General features: G+C 44.7%; 1 protein-coding gene across 1 annotated transcript in view; it reads left to right on the forward strand.

Annotated features, from left to right (window-relative positions):
- Positions 1-393: 393 nt before the first annotated feature.
- The window catches only part of LMX1B (LIM homeobox transcription factor 1 beta), a 141674-nt gene continuing 125273 nt past the window's right edge, over positions 394-16794 (forward strand). The window contains exons 1-2 of the mRNA XM_075015599.1: positions 394-596; positions 839-1025. Of these exons, the coding sequence (XP_074871700.1) occupies positions 458-596; positions 839-1025 (326 nt within the window). The 5' untranslated portion in view covers positions 394-457. The remainder of the gene's footprint in view (positions 597-838; positions 1026-16794) is intronic.

Genomic DNA, 16794 nt, shown 5'->3' on the forward strand with positions numbered 1-16794 from the left:
CGGCACTGCTCTGCCCCCGGGTGCGGGCAGCCGCGCCGCAGCGCGCAGCCCAGCCCCGGCACCTGGCCGCCCCCGCACCTGGCCGCCCGCGGGGGTCTCCGGCGACGGCACTATTTGACGTCGAGGAGACGGATCACCGCGGCGCAGCGATACAGGAGCGCCAATAGAGTTCAAATGTCAGCAAGTTTGAGGAGGGGTGAGGCGGCTCGGCGGGTGGGTGTGTCCCTCCGCCGCAGCCCCAGCTCTAAACAGCGCGGCTCCTCGGGACGCGGCATGGCACAGTGACGGGCAGCGCCCGGGGAGCCCCGCAGCCTGCGCCCGGCTCCGCCCGCCCGCAGGTGACCCGGGCCCCGGGCCGGAGCATGACCTGAGCCGAGGGGCAGCAGCCCGGCGGCGCCGCCCGCCCCCGCTGAGCGCGGCTGGTCCCGCTGCAGAGCCCGCCCGGCCCGGCCCGGCCATGGATATCGCCGCAGGTCCCGAGTCCCTGGAGCGCTGCTTCGGCCGGGGCCAGCCCGACTGCGCCAAGCTGCTGGACGGCATTAAAATGGAGGATCACCCGCTGCGCGCGGGGCCCGCCACCCTGGGCGTGCTGCTGGGTGAGTGCTGCGGGGCCCGCCCGCTCCCCGGGCCGCAGCGGCGGCTGGGGCAGGCTAACGAAGTAGCCGCGTTGCCGTTCGCTGCGCGCTGCTGCTCCGCGGGACCCGCCCGGGAAGGGGGATCCCGGAGGCACCGGCCGGGCGGCGGCAGCGTCCCGCGGGGCCGGGGCCGGGACAGGGGCCGGGGCGGTGCGGTGCGGGGCCGCCTGGGCGCGCGGCTCAGCCCTGTTTGTGCCCCGCAGGGTCGGAGTGCCCGAGCCCGGCCGTGTGCGAGGGCTGCCAGCGGCCCATCTCGGACCGCTTCCTGATGCGGGTCAACGAGTCCTCCTGGCACGAAGAGTGTCTGCAGTGCGCCGCGTGCCAGCAAGCGCTCACCACCAGCTGCTACTTCCGCGACCGAAAGCTCTACTGCAAGCAGGACTACCAACAGTAAGGCACCGCCCGGCCCGGGGCGCTCGGCGACGCGCGGAAGGGGTTCTGGGCGCGGGGCCGCAGGGATTCGCGCGGGCTCCCGGGCCCGGAGCAGCTCTCGGGGTGCCGGGTAGGAAGCGGGCGGCGCCTGGCCCGCTGCGCTCCCGGGGCGAACAAGCCTCGCTGGGCCGCGGAGGGGGCCGGGGCATTCAGCGAGCGCCCCGTCTGCGTCCCGCTCCCGGCGGGCAGTGGCGCCGCGCCCGAGGCAGCGCCGCGCAGCTAACCCCGGGGTTGCCCCGCGGCCGTCGGGGGCTCGGGTGGTGCGGGAGCGCCGGGCTCGGAGGCGGACTTGCGCCGAGCGAGTGGCCCCGAGCGGAGCCGTGGTGAGATCGGACCCGGTCCCCGGGGGCGTGCGCGGGGCGGCCGGGCGGGAGACCCCGGGGCTGGGGAGAGCCTGGCGCGAGGTGCGCGGGGCGGGGCGGGGCGGGACAGCGGCTCCTCTGCGGCCCGGCCCGGCCTCGCCGCGCGTCCCAGCCGGGGGGTGCCCTGCGGAGCTCGGCAGTGAGCCGCGCCGCGGGCACAGCGCACGCAGCCCCGCTCCGGACTGGGCTCCGGCGCGCCCGGGCGGGGGCTGCTGCCGCCGCCGCCGGGCTGCCAGGGGAGCGCCACCGCCGTCGCACGCACTCCGGCCGGGTTCTGGGGAGGGCCTCACGGCTCGGCCCGGCCCCCGGCGGAGCGTAGCCTGGTTCCGGCCGTCTGACGCTGGGCGCCGCCAGCCTCCGGCAAAGCCGCCACCGGACCGGGTCCGTGGCGTTCCCCGCGGCGGGCAGTCTCCCAGGCCAGGCGGGTAGCGCCCTGCGCGCGCTCTTGGCCTCCTGCCCTGGAGAGACTTGACTTTATTTATGCGTTTTATTCCCAAAATGTCAGTCTGTGCGTGAAAACCAGCCGGCCCCCAGCAGACGCCCTTCTGCGGCGGCAGAGTTCCTGCCCGCTCGCTGCTTGGCCTCCTCGGCAAAAGCCCACTTCATGCTTGTCACTAAAATTTAGGGCCCTTTTTGTATGGGGCGGGGGGTGAACATGGGCACTTCAATCACTAGGACATAATATGGCTCTGCTAGAAGTCTGGCAACAAACAAAGAACAACAACTATTGGTTTGCATCAACTTTTGTCAGGCATTCAGCAGGCCTCCAGAAAAGGCCTGAAGTGGCTTAGTGGCAACAATGTGCATTTCATAGCTACAGCATGAAAATCCATCTCCATGGAAACTTGGAGTAAATGCTAACATGGCACGCTGAGTATAAATATTGTTAGGGTTATAACTCTGGGATGAATGGCCTAGCTAGGTGTCCCCCTCTTTTGGAGCTGTAATACAATGTGTAATTCCTTACTGCAGTCTTAACCAATGTGTTATTAAGGAAGCTTCAAGAGACTGCAAAACTGCTGCATGAAAAACAATAGCTCCCTAAGTATTTGTTTCCTGAATTGCACTGATTCATTTTTGTGGGTTTGGTTTTAACAAGTATTAATATTTTCACATCTTCCTATTTGTAACAGTTGCAGCAAAGTTAGTTTGTTCATGAAACATCTTGACTATAAAAATTTTTCAGAAGCATCTTGTTTATTTATAAATTTAAAAGCACTCCTTTGGATACCCACCCAAAATTCGTTGCAATGTAAAATGTGAGAAACAGCATCCAGGAGGTGACTCCCTTTGTGTTTTGTGTAAAATAAGTTAAACTATTTGTAAGAAAAGAGAGAGTGTCTTAGAAAGCGAAACAATGGACTGGCTCTTTGTGGGGGAAAAAAAAACATTGTTGGAATAGAAATGAATCCTTTTTAGAATTTTAGATATTATCAAATAGTTCTAATTGTACAGGGGAAATGGGGTGTCCAGGCTGACTGGCAATAAAAAGATATCACCATGTTAGTCTTTGTTGAATCCCAGCACCTAGTGTGACATTACATGGTCACCTGCTGTGTGTGCCCCCAAGGACTGACAGCAGAAGTAGCTAATAATAAAGGGGGGTGGGGGAAGACATGGTAAATCAAAAATAATTTTTCCTGGAGATTTTTTAAAACCTGAGAAAGAAAGCATGTGAAATGAAAGGGATCTCATTCGCACTCTTGTTTTAGGCAGGCTGTTGGAAATCTACTGTTATTAGTAGTTCTTGTTAATTGAAGATTTAAAATAGCTTTCTGTGGTTCCTTGGTCATGGGGTGCGAACGCAGATTTTATCAGCAAGAGTGGGGAGGGTTGCGTTGCCCGTATGTGATGAAGCCGTGAGTGAGGTGCACCCTCATCTCAAATGCATGTGGCTACAAACCTTTACATCCCGCCAGGGCGTGATATGATATATATGCACATGTTATTTGGAGATGCTTTTAAAAAAATAAGGTTACAAAGAAAAGTTTCCCATGTCAGATGTTCGTATTCCCCTAAATCCCAAATATAGACATGGCTCAGAGGAGGAGGGAAAGATTTCCAAAATTTTCTTAATTACTAAAAATTACTGAAAATAGCTTCTCTGTATGTAGTAGTGTAATTGAAGGGCCAGAATTCTGCAGCAGTCCCAGGACTATAATCAAGTGCTGTGCGTATCTTTGGAAAACGGAGCTCTCTTCTTTCCAAAGAAAGCAAGCTCCTGAGGGTCAGATATCAGACCTTAATCCTTTCACAGGGTCGGGAATTATTATTGCCTGTCCTCTGTAATTTGGGGTTTCAGGGGAAAGGAGGAAACATTTTTTTCTGGTGGGTTGATTTTCTTTTTTTAAATAAAAATGGGGGCTGTTTGCAGCTGTTCTTGGGTTTGGAATGTTAGAATAAATCCTAAAGGAGGCAGATTAGTGGCTAGGGTGCAGAATGAAGTGGTCAAAGGTGCATGATGAATGCAGTGTATTACATGACTATCTCCATTGCATCACCGGACTGCATCGCTGTATTTGTGCATTTCAGCATCATGGTCAGTTGGTCAAGTCTATAAATATTTGCACAAAGTGGATAGAACTGACTGCTATTTGGATATTAAATATTTATTTTACAAAAATTTTACATGACTTCGGGGGCAGGCGTACGTTTGATTGCAAGTAGTTTAAGTGTACAGCAGCACGCAGAGAGCTGGATCTTGCTAGCCTAACTCGAGCAAAACTGTTGACTTCAATGTGAGCTATGGCAAAGTAAGGTTGTCAGGATTGGGCCCAAAGACAATACTTTGCCCTCTGGGGGGGGGGGAAGTTCTGCTAACACGCAGGAAGAGAGGGAATGAATGCTTATTGAGAATAGAAACGAAAAAACAAAACCAATGTTTCAGCTTTTGCGGCGGTAAAATCCAGTGCAGGTTATTTACTTTCATGAAATTAGTAACTAGTATTTACGGATATGTTATTTTGATATGAAAACATTGGTAATTTTAAATAGCATAATGCTTTTCTCCATTTTTTAATTGTGGTTATATTTTTCTGGCTTGATGTGATTGAAATGCTTGGGGTTATATAAACATTGTCTTATTTCTTGCTGTTTGGTAATGTTCGGTAATTGTACATCCAGTCTGAATGCTACGGGATGGTGCTTGATTCAGGTTAGTTGCTGTATACATTCTCCGTAGAACAATGCTTACTCTGTTTGCAGATTTGAAAATAAAGCCTGTAAATCAATTGATTTAGTAAAGGAATACTGACGTAAAGGGCGTTCAGACATAATAGCAACCAAACTGCCGCATTAGTGAATATTCCATAATTTTCACTAAATGGATTTGCATTTTGTTTAGGGAAAGAAAGAAGAATACTTTGATTTTTATCAAAATTAGCAGGAGATATTGGCATTGTATTAACATTGTCGGCTTCTGGAGTGGAACATTGCCACCTCTTTCTGGCATGGGTGTATTGATGCTTTTTTAGATCTCTGGGTATTTCTTTGTCATAGATTATGCTGATTTTTAATGTGATTTCAAAAAAGAGGGCAGTGCATGATGAGGAAGCCCAACAGGATAGCACTGGGGCTAAATTTTAGCCTTTCAAGAGTCTAAAAATTCTCTGAGACAATCAAACTGGCATTGTCCAGTTAAAAATAGTTTTTAAATTGAAAGCCAAGCAGATTTTCCTGTTAACAAATGGTTCCCGTTTTTGTCAATATTATTTTTTTCTCCAGTGATCACGCTGAGAGCAGTGCATGGTATGGAGACAAAATTCAGGGTAAAAGATGGGACTTAGGCTCTCAAATTTTGTTACGTGTAGTAAGAATTCTAACCATTTACTAACAGGAAGGCTCTGTTTGTTTTCAGTTTCACGTTTTTTTTTTAATTCGTGCACCCATCAGTTCAAGGTTTCAGAATTGGAACAGGCTAAAATTTGGCAGAGCAATATCACCTTGGTCCATTTAGTCTCTCTCTTATAGTAGCTTGGTCCTCGTCCTTATTAGACTGTAATTAAGAAACAGCATATATACTGATAAAGCTCAGAGATCAGGAGCAACATATGCATATGCCGAGAATATTAGATAATGATTAATTTATCCCATACAGGAGAAGACTAAAAAGTGTTTTAAATGTACTGGTATGTTTGCTGAAAATCTAAGCGTTCCTGGGTATCGGATCCATCAGCTACATTAAAAAGGTTTAGCAAAATTAGTTTTTAATAATACCTCCAAACAATTCTATTCCTAGAGCTCCAGGAAACAAAAGCATGAGGCATCAGGAACTTTTAAGAAATGTTACTGTTATTTATCCCAATGACATCACCTGAATAGCCAGATACCAGCCAGAAAAACCTCAGCTCGCTGCTGTGTCAGCAGGAATTCGTCCCTCCGTAACATGTTTCAAAGGTTACAAAGAAGACAATTCCACAGACTCTGAGAAAGCGTGGTACCTGCAAAGCCAGTGAGGAGACTAAACTTTGGCTCAGAAGATGTTTTTAGTAAATATTGGCACAGAAATGGTTTCAACAGAATTTATTAATCTGAGGGGACAATTCTGTTTTTTTAATATCATAAATTTAATAATAAGATAATTATACTAACATGTGGCAGAAAATATTAAAGAAGATCTTGATGTGATGTGGGTTTGGGTTATGTGCAGTTATATGAATAAGAGGAGTATTTGATAATTAACAGTTAAACCTTAAAGTTACATACAGAATAGTAACCAAAATACAGGACATCCACTCTGACAATATTCTTGCTCCAGGTATAGAGTTGATAGATATAGCCTCATACTCTGTTAAGAGAGTATTTGATTTTTTTTCCCCAAAAATTTGATACCAGTGGAAAAAATACACATGGCTTTATTTCAACAATAAATAACATGCCATGGTCATGGTAAACTATATTAATCCTCTCATATTTTTAATTGTGTTATTGGTTTATTTCCATCCAATTGTGTAACCTGTCCCTATTAGTGTCCACATCAACCAGCATATAAAGGTTTATGGCTTAAAATGCTTGTGGCTGAGGGACTTGAAATATAAAGAGATAGTAATAATTAAATTCTTCAGTGATAGCAGGGGGAAGAATGTCCAGGAGAAAAAGATATATATTTTTACATGCTACAATTGCGATTTTAATTTAAGTGAAGAGTAATTGTTTTACAAGATACAGTTTTATCTGGAAAGTGTTCCTTTTTCATTGGTTACTGCATCTCATGTTAAAATGAGGTGAAGGAAAACATTATTGTACTAAATATTTGCCCTTTAATTGAATGAAGTATACATTATATTCATTCTGAGTTTAAGCTTGCATTCCCGGTACACCTACTATATATGCAGTAGGAATTTTGAGTACTCAAGGAGTGAGGATTCGGCCTTTGGAAGGTGCAAAAAATATTTATTAACTTACTCTTTTTTTCTGTGTAATGTGTATAACTGTGTGTGTACATCACACACAGAGAGAGATTTACACTTCTGCTGATTTGTCAGAGGAGGTGATTTTGGTAGACAGTAAAATATTCTTTATCATTATCATTTTAATTAGAAGGCGAAGCGCTATTGTGTCTCAAAATCTTGTGCTGCTCAGTTTTCGTGCCCATTTTGTAGGGCTTGTAAATGTCTGATAGCAACCAATAATGTTTCATAATTTTATTAGTGATTTTGTGCTGCTTGGGCTGAATTAGAGCATTATGTAGAGGAAGTAAAGTCACAAGTTGGCTGTTGATTTTTACCCTTAATGAATGACAATAAAAATCGTATTGGCTTCCTCTGTATAGTTATACCTAACTTAAAAAAAAGCGTCTGCAAGATAACTACACAAACTGTTTTGTATGCTTACAGTTTCCTCCTCTGATTTGTGTGATATACCAGCCTGTTTATCAAAAGTATAAAACAAGAACCAGTGAGCAATGAATTATGCAGTGATTTCAGAAAGGAAACATAAACCATGTATTACTCTTGGATGAAGTGGTGAGGGATCGAGGTTTTTGTGGCATGTTTTTGAGATAACCTTCGCGTTGCAACTACAGCAGTTGACTCCTAATGAAATGACAGTCACTAGTTTGCTGCAAAATACAAAAAGAAACACCTATTTACTCTGACACAAAAGAAAAGGTTTAGTTATGCATAGCGTAAAACCTGACAGCTGAATTTGCTAGGGGCCAAATTCAGAAGTCAGTGAAAGGTGCTCTGGGTTTATATTGGTGTAAACTAAAAGCAGAAACTACCTTACCTCTGTAGGTGATTTGAAATATGATAAGTTGGTGGCTAACTATGATAAAATCTTTTTAGAACAGGACCTTGAAACACTACAAAGCTGGTATCGGATATCTAAACCTATTAATTAAAATGCATTTAAAAAAGAACAATATGGGAATCTCATGGACTCAGGCTGTAGTCTTTGAATTAAGACATCTAAAATATGTAACAGTGACTCATGTTGAAGTTGGCTAACAAGAACAGGAGTTACAGCAGCATTGGTAACATTTAGGAAATGAGCTGATGTATGGTTTTTTTTTCTTTGAGAAATTAGGTAAAATATATTGATAGTTGCAGATCAAATGTAAGGTAAATGCTGCGAGTGGTGTGGCGAGGCTAGGTCTCTGAGATGAGGAAGCTGGACATAGGAGATAAGGCAGATCATTTCAGGTCAGAACTAGGTGAGTTTTGGTTTTAAATAAAATTCTTTGTAGTGTTTATAATCTGTGTCCTAATAGGTAAAATCCTAGTTGCCTTATTCTAGCAAATTGTTGCATAATTTCCAGATGTTTCTTTAAATTCAGGATCAGTTTGAGACAGATATTTGATAGCGTATTTTGTTTAAAATTAGTAACCCTGTGTTTATTTTTGAGTTCCTGGAATGATTTGGACTAGACTGGTATTTCTCAAATGAAACAAAGAATTTGCTTTTGGGTCTTTTGGATTTTTTTTTTTTTTGGTTTGGTTTTGGTATGTTTGAAATTGCTTAGAGCATTGCACCTTACCAAATTGGTGTGACTAATGCAATTGAGGAGATTTGGTCCAAACATTGGCATCAGGAGGTGTTACAACAAGTAAAGGTAATTTATGATTGTAAAAGTGATGGTAGTGGGGGAACGAGGATGTTTACTCTCTGAAAGAAATGAACAAGCTGTTTTCAAAACAGATTTGCAAAATAAATACCACTTACTACTGCACATATTTAGAAAAAAAATTTCTTTTTACAGTTACAAAAAAAATATTTACCGTTGTTTTTACATGACTTTAACCGCACTTGCAAACTACCTTGTAATTAGAAGGTAATATTTAGAACAAGTTATGTAGTTTAATACATGATATGTATAAATAATCTATTTTATAATAAAAGATAGTTCATATAGTGTGATACCTGCAATATCTTTTCAGGAGATAAGAGTATTTTCAAAAGAGATAAGGGTGTATTATAGCAGCCTTGCAAAATTGTGATGGAAATTTACCAGCTTCATCTCAAAACCTACTTGCCTGCCTTTTATCATGATTGGGTAAAAAAAAAAAAAAAGGTATATTACTTACCCATCAAAAATAGCTACTTGCCGTTGGCAAGTGAATGAGTAGATATTTGCAGGGCTGTATTACAGAAAATGGTTAATGTAATTATTCCCAGATTGCTACTTTGTTAGTGTGATTCATTCTTGAAATTGTGTAGTGATCTGAGTACAGAACTTGGTTAAAATAATTTAAGCGGCTGAAGCTGTCTTTAATATCAAAGTAGTGACACAAAATACCTTAGTTCTTAGGACCTTTATAATGCTTTCGGCTCGTATATTTCTATCAGAAACCAATACATTTATGACAAATATATTCTTAACGTCACAGTTATTTACTGTTTCTGAAACACATGCTTTTCCCTCACCTAGACAACTATCTTTTCTCTACAGCTTTTGAGATGAAATTGCATGCATGAGGCTCCCCTAGACATCAACAGAAGCCATTCGTGTGTCTCAAAGGGCAGAATTTGGCTCTTGATTTTACTGTAATCCATACATTATTTATCATGTACTGGAATACAGGTAATCTCTCACATTGAGTTAATGAAATGTATATGCATGTGCTGAGGACCAAGTCCGACTAGGAGCTGCCCTCCGTTAAGAAGTTTTCAGATGAGTCGTGTCCTTTAATATACTCAGGAATTGCTTTACTTTGGGGTAAGAAAAATCTTTCTACACTAGCTTTGACAAGGTCTCTGCTGTTGTCACATTTGTGCTCACGATAGTAAACATGCAAATCAGAGTCGTCAGCAGAAAGCAGTATTATTTTTAAGCTTTTGTTACCAGATCTTGAAAATGCTAATTACTTCTCAGAGTGACAGAAACAAAACTTTCCGTGTCTTCCTCTTTGCAGCTTGAGTACAAATGTACTCACTGCTGTTCTGAAGATCAGTGACAAAATATGATTCTTGTGAGTGGTATGCAACTGTGCGTCGCAAACAGTAACAAAAGTGTGTCTGTGAGACACATTTGTTCTGTTAGGGCTTGATCTTTCAAGGTGTTGAGCATCTTCAGCTCTCAAGGAAGTCAGTGGGAGCGGAAGGCTTGGAGTCCTTTGGCAGGGCTAAGCCCTAAGGCTGCAACATCGTACCTGCCAAAATTCATTACTGACAAAGGATATAGTTCTCATCAATTTCCACTCCACAGACAGTTGTGGGACCCTCTCTTTTGACATAATTGGCTTGCCTACAAATGTAACATTTTGTGTCATTTGGTACTTTCTATTCCTGCAGCTCCTGTTGGCAGCGTAATTCAGCAGATATTTGGATTCAGACGTTACTTGGTGGGTCTCAATTTTGATTCTTTTCATGGGATATTTCTTTTTGTTGTAGTTTTCTTCTGATGTTACATATGAGATAAGTAATACATATTCCACACTACCCAAACAAACACGTATTTTAGCCAATCAAAGTAAGGAAATTTATGAAATTACAGCGAGTAGCAAAAAGTGAGTGGAAGAAAATGAAGACACAAAAGTGAAACTATTTTGACGTCCACTTTGGGGCAGCTCCCAAACTTGGTTCCAGTAACGTACAGCAGCTTCTGATACATACCAATGACCGAGCATCAGCCACAAATACTCAATCTCTTCTGCAGGCATCTAAATATAGTGAGTGATCTGTGGTAATCAGTCATTAATTCAGCAGTCATAATACATTTTGATTTTTTTTTTATGCTCTCAAATCCATGCTGAACCTAGCTGGATTTGTGGGAGCCAGTACAGGCATAGGACTTTTAATTTTTATTACCAAGCGGTTCGTCTGGGGTCTAGTCATCATGTGCTGATTTTTCAGAAATTCTCAAAAATAATGAGTAGTGCATTTGCATTTCTTGAAGTCAGACAACATTTGCTTTTCAGAGGTGGTAATACTCATGCGGTGAGCTTTGCATTTAGTACAGCCTGTGCGAGTTTGCACGTACAGATGGGCTTGCATAAGCCATCTATTTGCAGTCATGTTAGAGAGCAGTCTTCAGCTGACTGATGTGCATTTTGAGCTGCATGTCCCCTCTGAGGTTTGTGGCACATTCTGTGTATGATAAGCATCACTAGAGCCCATTTGTATCCGCATCTGCAGAATTGAGCCATGGATATCCTTGTTAACATCCACGGATGCAGATAGCCATGGAGTTCTGTGGCTTTGCAGGGCTCTAATCATCAACCAATGAAAACACTCCCTGTTTAGAGCCTTTTGTGCTACCAGTTTATTGGGCCAATTTAGGGCCTGAGCCTGTAGATCCTTACTCGTCAGACTCCTGCGAGTAAGCCGGGTTCTTTGGCTTGCAGTGGCATGCATGGCCTACTTACTTGTAGGATATCCGTGCCTAGAGGGAAGGTCTAGGGACTGCCAGCAGCAGGAAGGTAGGTGCATTTTGTGTAAGGTAAAACACTTGAATATTAATTTTAATCTCATGAGCCTCTTTTGAGGTAGATCTTCTCTACCCTCGTTGTCTCAGAGCTGCCTTGGAAGACAACAAAGAAATTGCATGTGTGGCATACGACCCCATAGTCCTGCTGCTGTTGAACACAGTGAATGTTTTGCCATTGGCTTTAATAGGGAAAACGGGACCAGGCCCCATATACGTATGTGAAAATGAGCAATTTAGGCTGTAAATTTTTTTTTAATTAATACTGGGTTTTTTTATTTGTCTTCCTGTGGTTTGTTTTCAAACTGTGTCATCTGCTGTGTGCCCAGGTTCATGACTTAAAGCACAGGGCAGGGATCACAAAACATGGACATTGTTTCAGCTGTGCCACTGATTGTGTGGCCCTAGGCAAGTCACTTCACCTCGGTTTGCCTAGCTCTACGGAGGTACACTGGGAATGCTGATCGGTGGGAACAATCGCATTGTAAGGTTTTCTGAGGCTGGTAAGGTTCATAAAATATTTTTGCAGCAGATGGTGAGCATTAGATAGATCCCCAAGAGAAAGCGAGAGAAGCAAGTCACTTCTGCGCAGGGGTCAGCACAAAGCTGCTGCCCTGTTTAAGTCTCATTTAATGCCATGATAAGTGAAACTTAAGTACTGTATTGGTCCTGTGTCGGCTGACTTTGGAGAGCTTTTGATTGAAGGCTCTCTAGAAACACAAGGTACCTGTTGAGGCAGTGATTGTGATTAGACATCACATTCTGTTAATTTGATTTAATGATGTCAGTACATCCCAGATGAACAGCACTCGGGAAAATAAATACTTCTCACTTTTGTTAATGATTTATTTTTGATTTTCCAGCTGTGTACTTCCTATCCGAGGTAGAAGATGAGTAAGGCTCAGTAAAAGTGAGTCACCCAAAAGAACAAAACAAACAACTATGCCCCAAACACCTGGAAAGTGGGAGGTGGCAGAGAGGCCTGGGAATCGACTAGGGATTTTGCTGTTGATTTGGACATGGAAGGTGCTTAGATTCCACTGTGCTGGGTGGCAGGACCTGAGAACCAGGGGATGGAGCAGCCAGTATGTATCGGCTGAGGTTGTAGGTGTTAGCCAAAGGAAAGAGACGTTCAGCGTAATTCCCTCTTGGGCTGCTGTGTGATGCCAGTGACGGCAGGGGAGTTTAAGTGGTGTAAACTGCTTTGAGAGGAGAAGTGTGTTCATGGTAGCCTTGAGGTTGTATAAGTGTCATGGGCTTGATTCTGACTGTGCCCAGGCTGGCAGGGTTTCAGTGGGCCTGGGGCGTTCTCAGCCTTCTGGCCCTGGTGTAAATTAAAGCTGCAGGGAGGCAACTTTACCTTACACTACTGATGTAGGGGTGAGGAGCAGGGGAGAGCTGGGTGTAAGAGAGCCTCACTCCTCTGTGCCCTTTCTGCCCTGCAGGCCAGAAGAGCGGTTCAGAGCCAGCAGTAGCAGAGGTACCGTGGCCACCTTTTACACATCAGGAGACCTCGGTGAACAGGCGACTCCAGCCCTACAGCTCCACATCGCTGCTTGGAACAAGCCTGTTGCTGAGTAGATGGCAAACAGAGTCCCAAGGAGGGTGGTGTGAGTGCTCTGTGCAGGGTTGCAGTCTGAGTCCATTGCCGCGTTCTCAGTAACGTGCTTGTCCCCTGGGAGATCTGAGCCAAGGCACAAACAGTTGCTCTGGGTTTTACTTTCCTAGTTTTTCCTTCTTGAGGTGTAGAAAGGAACTTCTGCTGTATCCCTACGTGTCGTTTTGCCCTAAGGGGCTGGTTCTTTCTGATTTTTCTGAAGATTCACTTTCTTGTGATCCAGACACTGGGAGGCATTGTAGTGTCTGAAAACATTCTTGCTTTTGTTTAAACACATGAAAGAAATGACTAAGCTACTGGTTTCATTTGTCACCTTTTGCCTGGGCTGTATGGGAAATGCCCATACACTTTTCCTTTGAAAATTACAAATGTGTGACAGTGACAGTGTGATGGCCACATGCTGTCCAGCCAGGAATGTTTTATTCTTGCATTTATGTGACCATGGGTGTCTGCACTGATTTGTACAAAGTTCAGCCTCTGCCTTTCAGTGGATGCATGTCTGTGCTTGCATGTGTGAAGTAGGGTTGTGTGTTGAACCTGGGAGCTGCGTCTACACATGCACGCTAGTTCGAAGTAGCGGCACCAACTTCGAAATAGCGCCCGTCGCGTCTACACGCGTCGGGCGCTATTTCGAAGTTAACTTTGACGTTAGGCGGCGAGACGTCGAAGTCGCTAACCTCATGAGGAGATAGGAATAGCGCCCTACTTCGACGTTCAACGTCGAAGTAGGGACCGTGTAGACGATCCGCGTCCCGCAACGTTGAAATTGCTGGGTCCTCCATGGCGGCCATCAGCTGGGGGGTTGAGAGATGCTCTCTCTCCAGCCCCTGCGGGGCTCTGTGGTCACCGTGGGCAGCAGCCCTTAGCTCAGGGCTTCTGGCTGCTTCTGCGGCAGCTGGGGATCTATGCTGCAGGCACAGGGTCTGCAACCAGTTGTCAGCTCTGTGTATCTTGTGTTGTTTAGTGCAACTGTGTCTGGGAGGGGCCCTTTAAGGGAGCGGCTGGCTGTTGAGTCCGCCCTGTGACCCTGTCTGCAGCTGTGCCTGGCATCCCTATTTCGATGTGTGCTATTTTGACGTGTAGACGTTCCCTCGCTGCGCCTATTTCGATGTGGTGCTGCGCAAAGTCGATGTTGAACATCGACGTTGCCAGCCCTGGAGGACGTGTAGACGTTATTCATCGAAATAGACTATTTCGATGTCGCAACATCAAAATAGGCTACTTCGATGTAGGCTTCACATGTAGACGTAGCCGGGATGAGCTGATCTCTTTGGGCCAGTTACAAAATGTGGCCGTTAAAAATACAATTAAACTGTTTCCTTCTGAGAGGGAATTGGTTAGAGAGGTGCACAGAGAGGACATGCACATCTCTGCTGAGATCACGGCTTATGTAGCCTGTGTACGTAAAGCTGCAAGCCCCTGTGGTTGTGGCAGGTAACAGACAGTGTTGTCCACTCAGAGTGCTGAGGATTTATGTCTATGACACACTGAGAGACAAGTGTAATTATTCCTTTGGTGGTGATAGAAAACTCCCCTTACCGAATGACTTAAAGAAGCCATAAGGACGTGAGTCTCTGATCATCATGCGATGACAGGCTCCTTGTAGCAGACCTACTCAGCCATGCAAGAGCTCTAAGGGGGGTATAGTCTGGGGTGATGGGAGGGTAGGAACACAGCATTACAACTGCACAGTTAAGAGGTGATGGTGAGGCAGGTTTGGCCACTGGCCAGGGACCTCTTGACCCCTGGATGGATGCCATGGGCTCTTAGGGAAGTCCCACAGATCTTGGGGCATATTCCACCCATGTGCACATGGTCCTGTAAGATCCCATCTTCCATGTGGGGGCCAGGCCTCCAGGGGGTTTTGGGGGTGTGAAGCAGATTGACACTGATGGAGCCCACATTATTACCTTGGGCAGCGCCCCAGCGAGTCTGGGTGAGAGTATGGAGAGCAGATCTGTAGCCTTGGAGAAGGCTGACATGGCTGTCTCCCCATTGACGGATCAAGGGGGCCGGTGGGTCAGTGTGTGATGTCAGTCTGTCTCAAGCAGCGACCTGCCCCTGCAGACCTTAGCCCGGAGGAGCCCAGTTTCTGCTCCATTCATTCCCTCTGAAGGAAATGCCAGGTGATGCAGCACACAGGGCTTTGAGATAATACTTCATGTATCTGCTCTGGTGGCACTTACTAGTATTCAGCTGCTGAACTCCGATGCTGCTAGTTACCTTATGCTTAGGTTATGAAACAAATCCAAGGCTAGCAAGCTCTTTATTTCATAATCCTCTTCAGAATCCCAATTGCTGAAGATAATTGAAGCCTGCTACCATTGTGGCTCCCCCTATAAAACTTTTAAAAATGAGCTCCTTTTTTGGCGTTGATTTGTCTGAGTGCACAGCGGCGTCATTCAGTGACATGAGCTACAGCATCCCATTTGTTGGATGCCACAAGTAAACCTCAGGGTTGTTGTTTTTTTTTTTTTCCACCAACCCATTTAAAAGCCAATTGCAAGTTATCGCTCAAGCAAGGACGGCATAAACAAACGCCATGCATAGCCTAATTCCTAACAATGTGATTTTCATCACCCAGCCAGTCTTTGGGGAGTTTTCAGAGCCCATCTGGAAGTTCCTTCAGCCCTTTCCAGCTACAGCTCTTGCAATAACTAGAACTGAGAGCAAATCAAAATGACATTGAATTTATTGCCATTTCAGAGAGAAAAAAGCGTCTGAAAAAGTTAGTTCAGGAAGCCGGGGAAGTTAAGTGGGAGACATTTGCCATTTCATCAGTCGGTTGGTGATAGCCATTCATGTCATAAATGGCTTGTGTCATTTGATGCCAAAAATAACACAATTTTCCTCCCCAAAGGCCTATAGGGTTTTTTGGCAATAAATGTTTATTTGTTAATAATATACTTTAAACAGCCCTGTTTTGACCTCGAGTCTCCAAAAGAATCCATCTTCTCTCAGAAAAATCCTACCAAGTTTGTGTAATTTTTCTGAGAACATGCAGTTGATGGGGCAGTGAAGGGTAGTGTGTTTGCTTTAACTACTGCAGCTGCATGGATTAACTGTTTATAAGGGCCTACTGTGCTTTCAATGGCTACTTTCTTAGATTTCAAACCCTGGTTGACAGCACTTCCTAATGGTTTCATGGGTTTGCTTAGATTTGAACAGTATAAATAAATTTCTGTATTAGGTCTTCCATTGTTCTGTCCTCTTGGCTTCTTCATTGAGATCCTGTAAATATTGATTTATGTAATAATATTTCATTGATCAGTGTGCCAAATGCAGCATCTTTACTGGAAGACGGACAATATAACCACTTAAAATCTCTGGTTTGTGTCTCTCTTGCACTCCTCATACCAAATCTCCCATGGATTTCAGTGGGAATTTTGTGTGTGCAAGGAACAACCTGTTTTCAACAGGCGTTTTCAGCCTATTTTCTTGATTTACTGATAGATTAGATTACAGTTTTCAAACGCAAAACTACAGATTTGAAACCTTCTTTTCTGTTGACTTTGTACCAATTGGGTGCAGTCCAAAAAAATGACAGATCATGCGGAGATGCACAAGATATGGAAGAGGAAAAAAGTACCTCACTTATAAAAGTAACATCATTTGGCATTTGACTCTAGAAAAAATATTGAAATTATATTTAATTTGAAATATATTACAATGCCTTAAAGTTGCTTTTGATTTTAGACTTCTTCTGATGTGATATTCCTGATCACATACCGCTAACATTCTACCAATCTCAAGATTTCTTTTCCCTCCAGCTCACTGACCACTGGTTAAATGAGAATTTTAGCAGTTTTGTTCTAACATCAGGCAGCTTGCTCCTTCTGTTATAACTCATCATCCATTTTTGCCTTAAAAAAGCAAAGAATTAAG

The sequence above is a fragment of the Carettochelys insculpta genome, chromosome 21, assembly GCF_033958435.1.
Source record: "Carettochelys insculpta isolate YL-2023 chromosome 21, ASM3395843v1, whole genome shotgun sequence".
NCBI classification, from domain to species: domain Eukaryota; kingdom Metazoa; phylum Chordata; order Testudines; family Carettochelyidae; genus Carettochelys; species Carettochelys insculpta.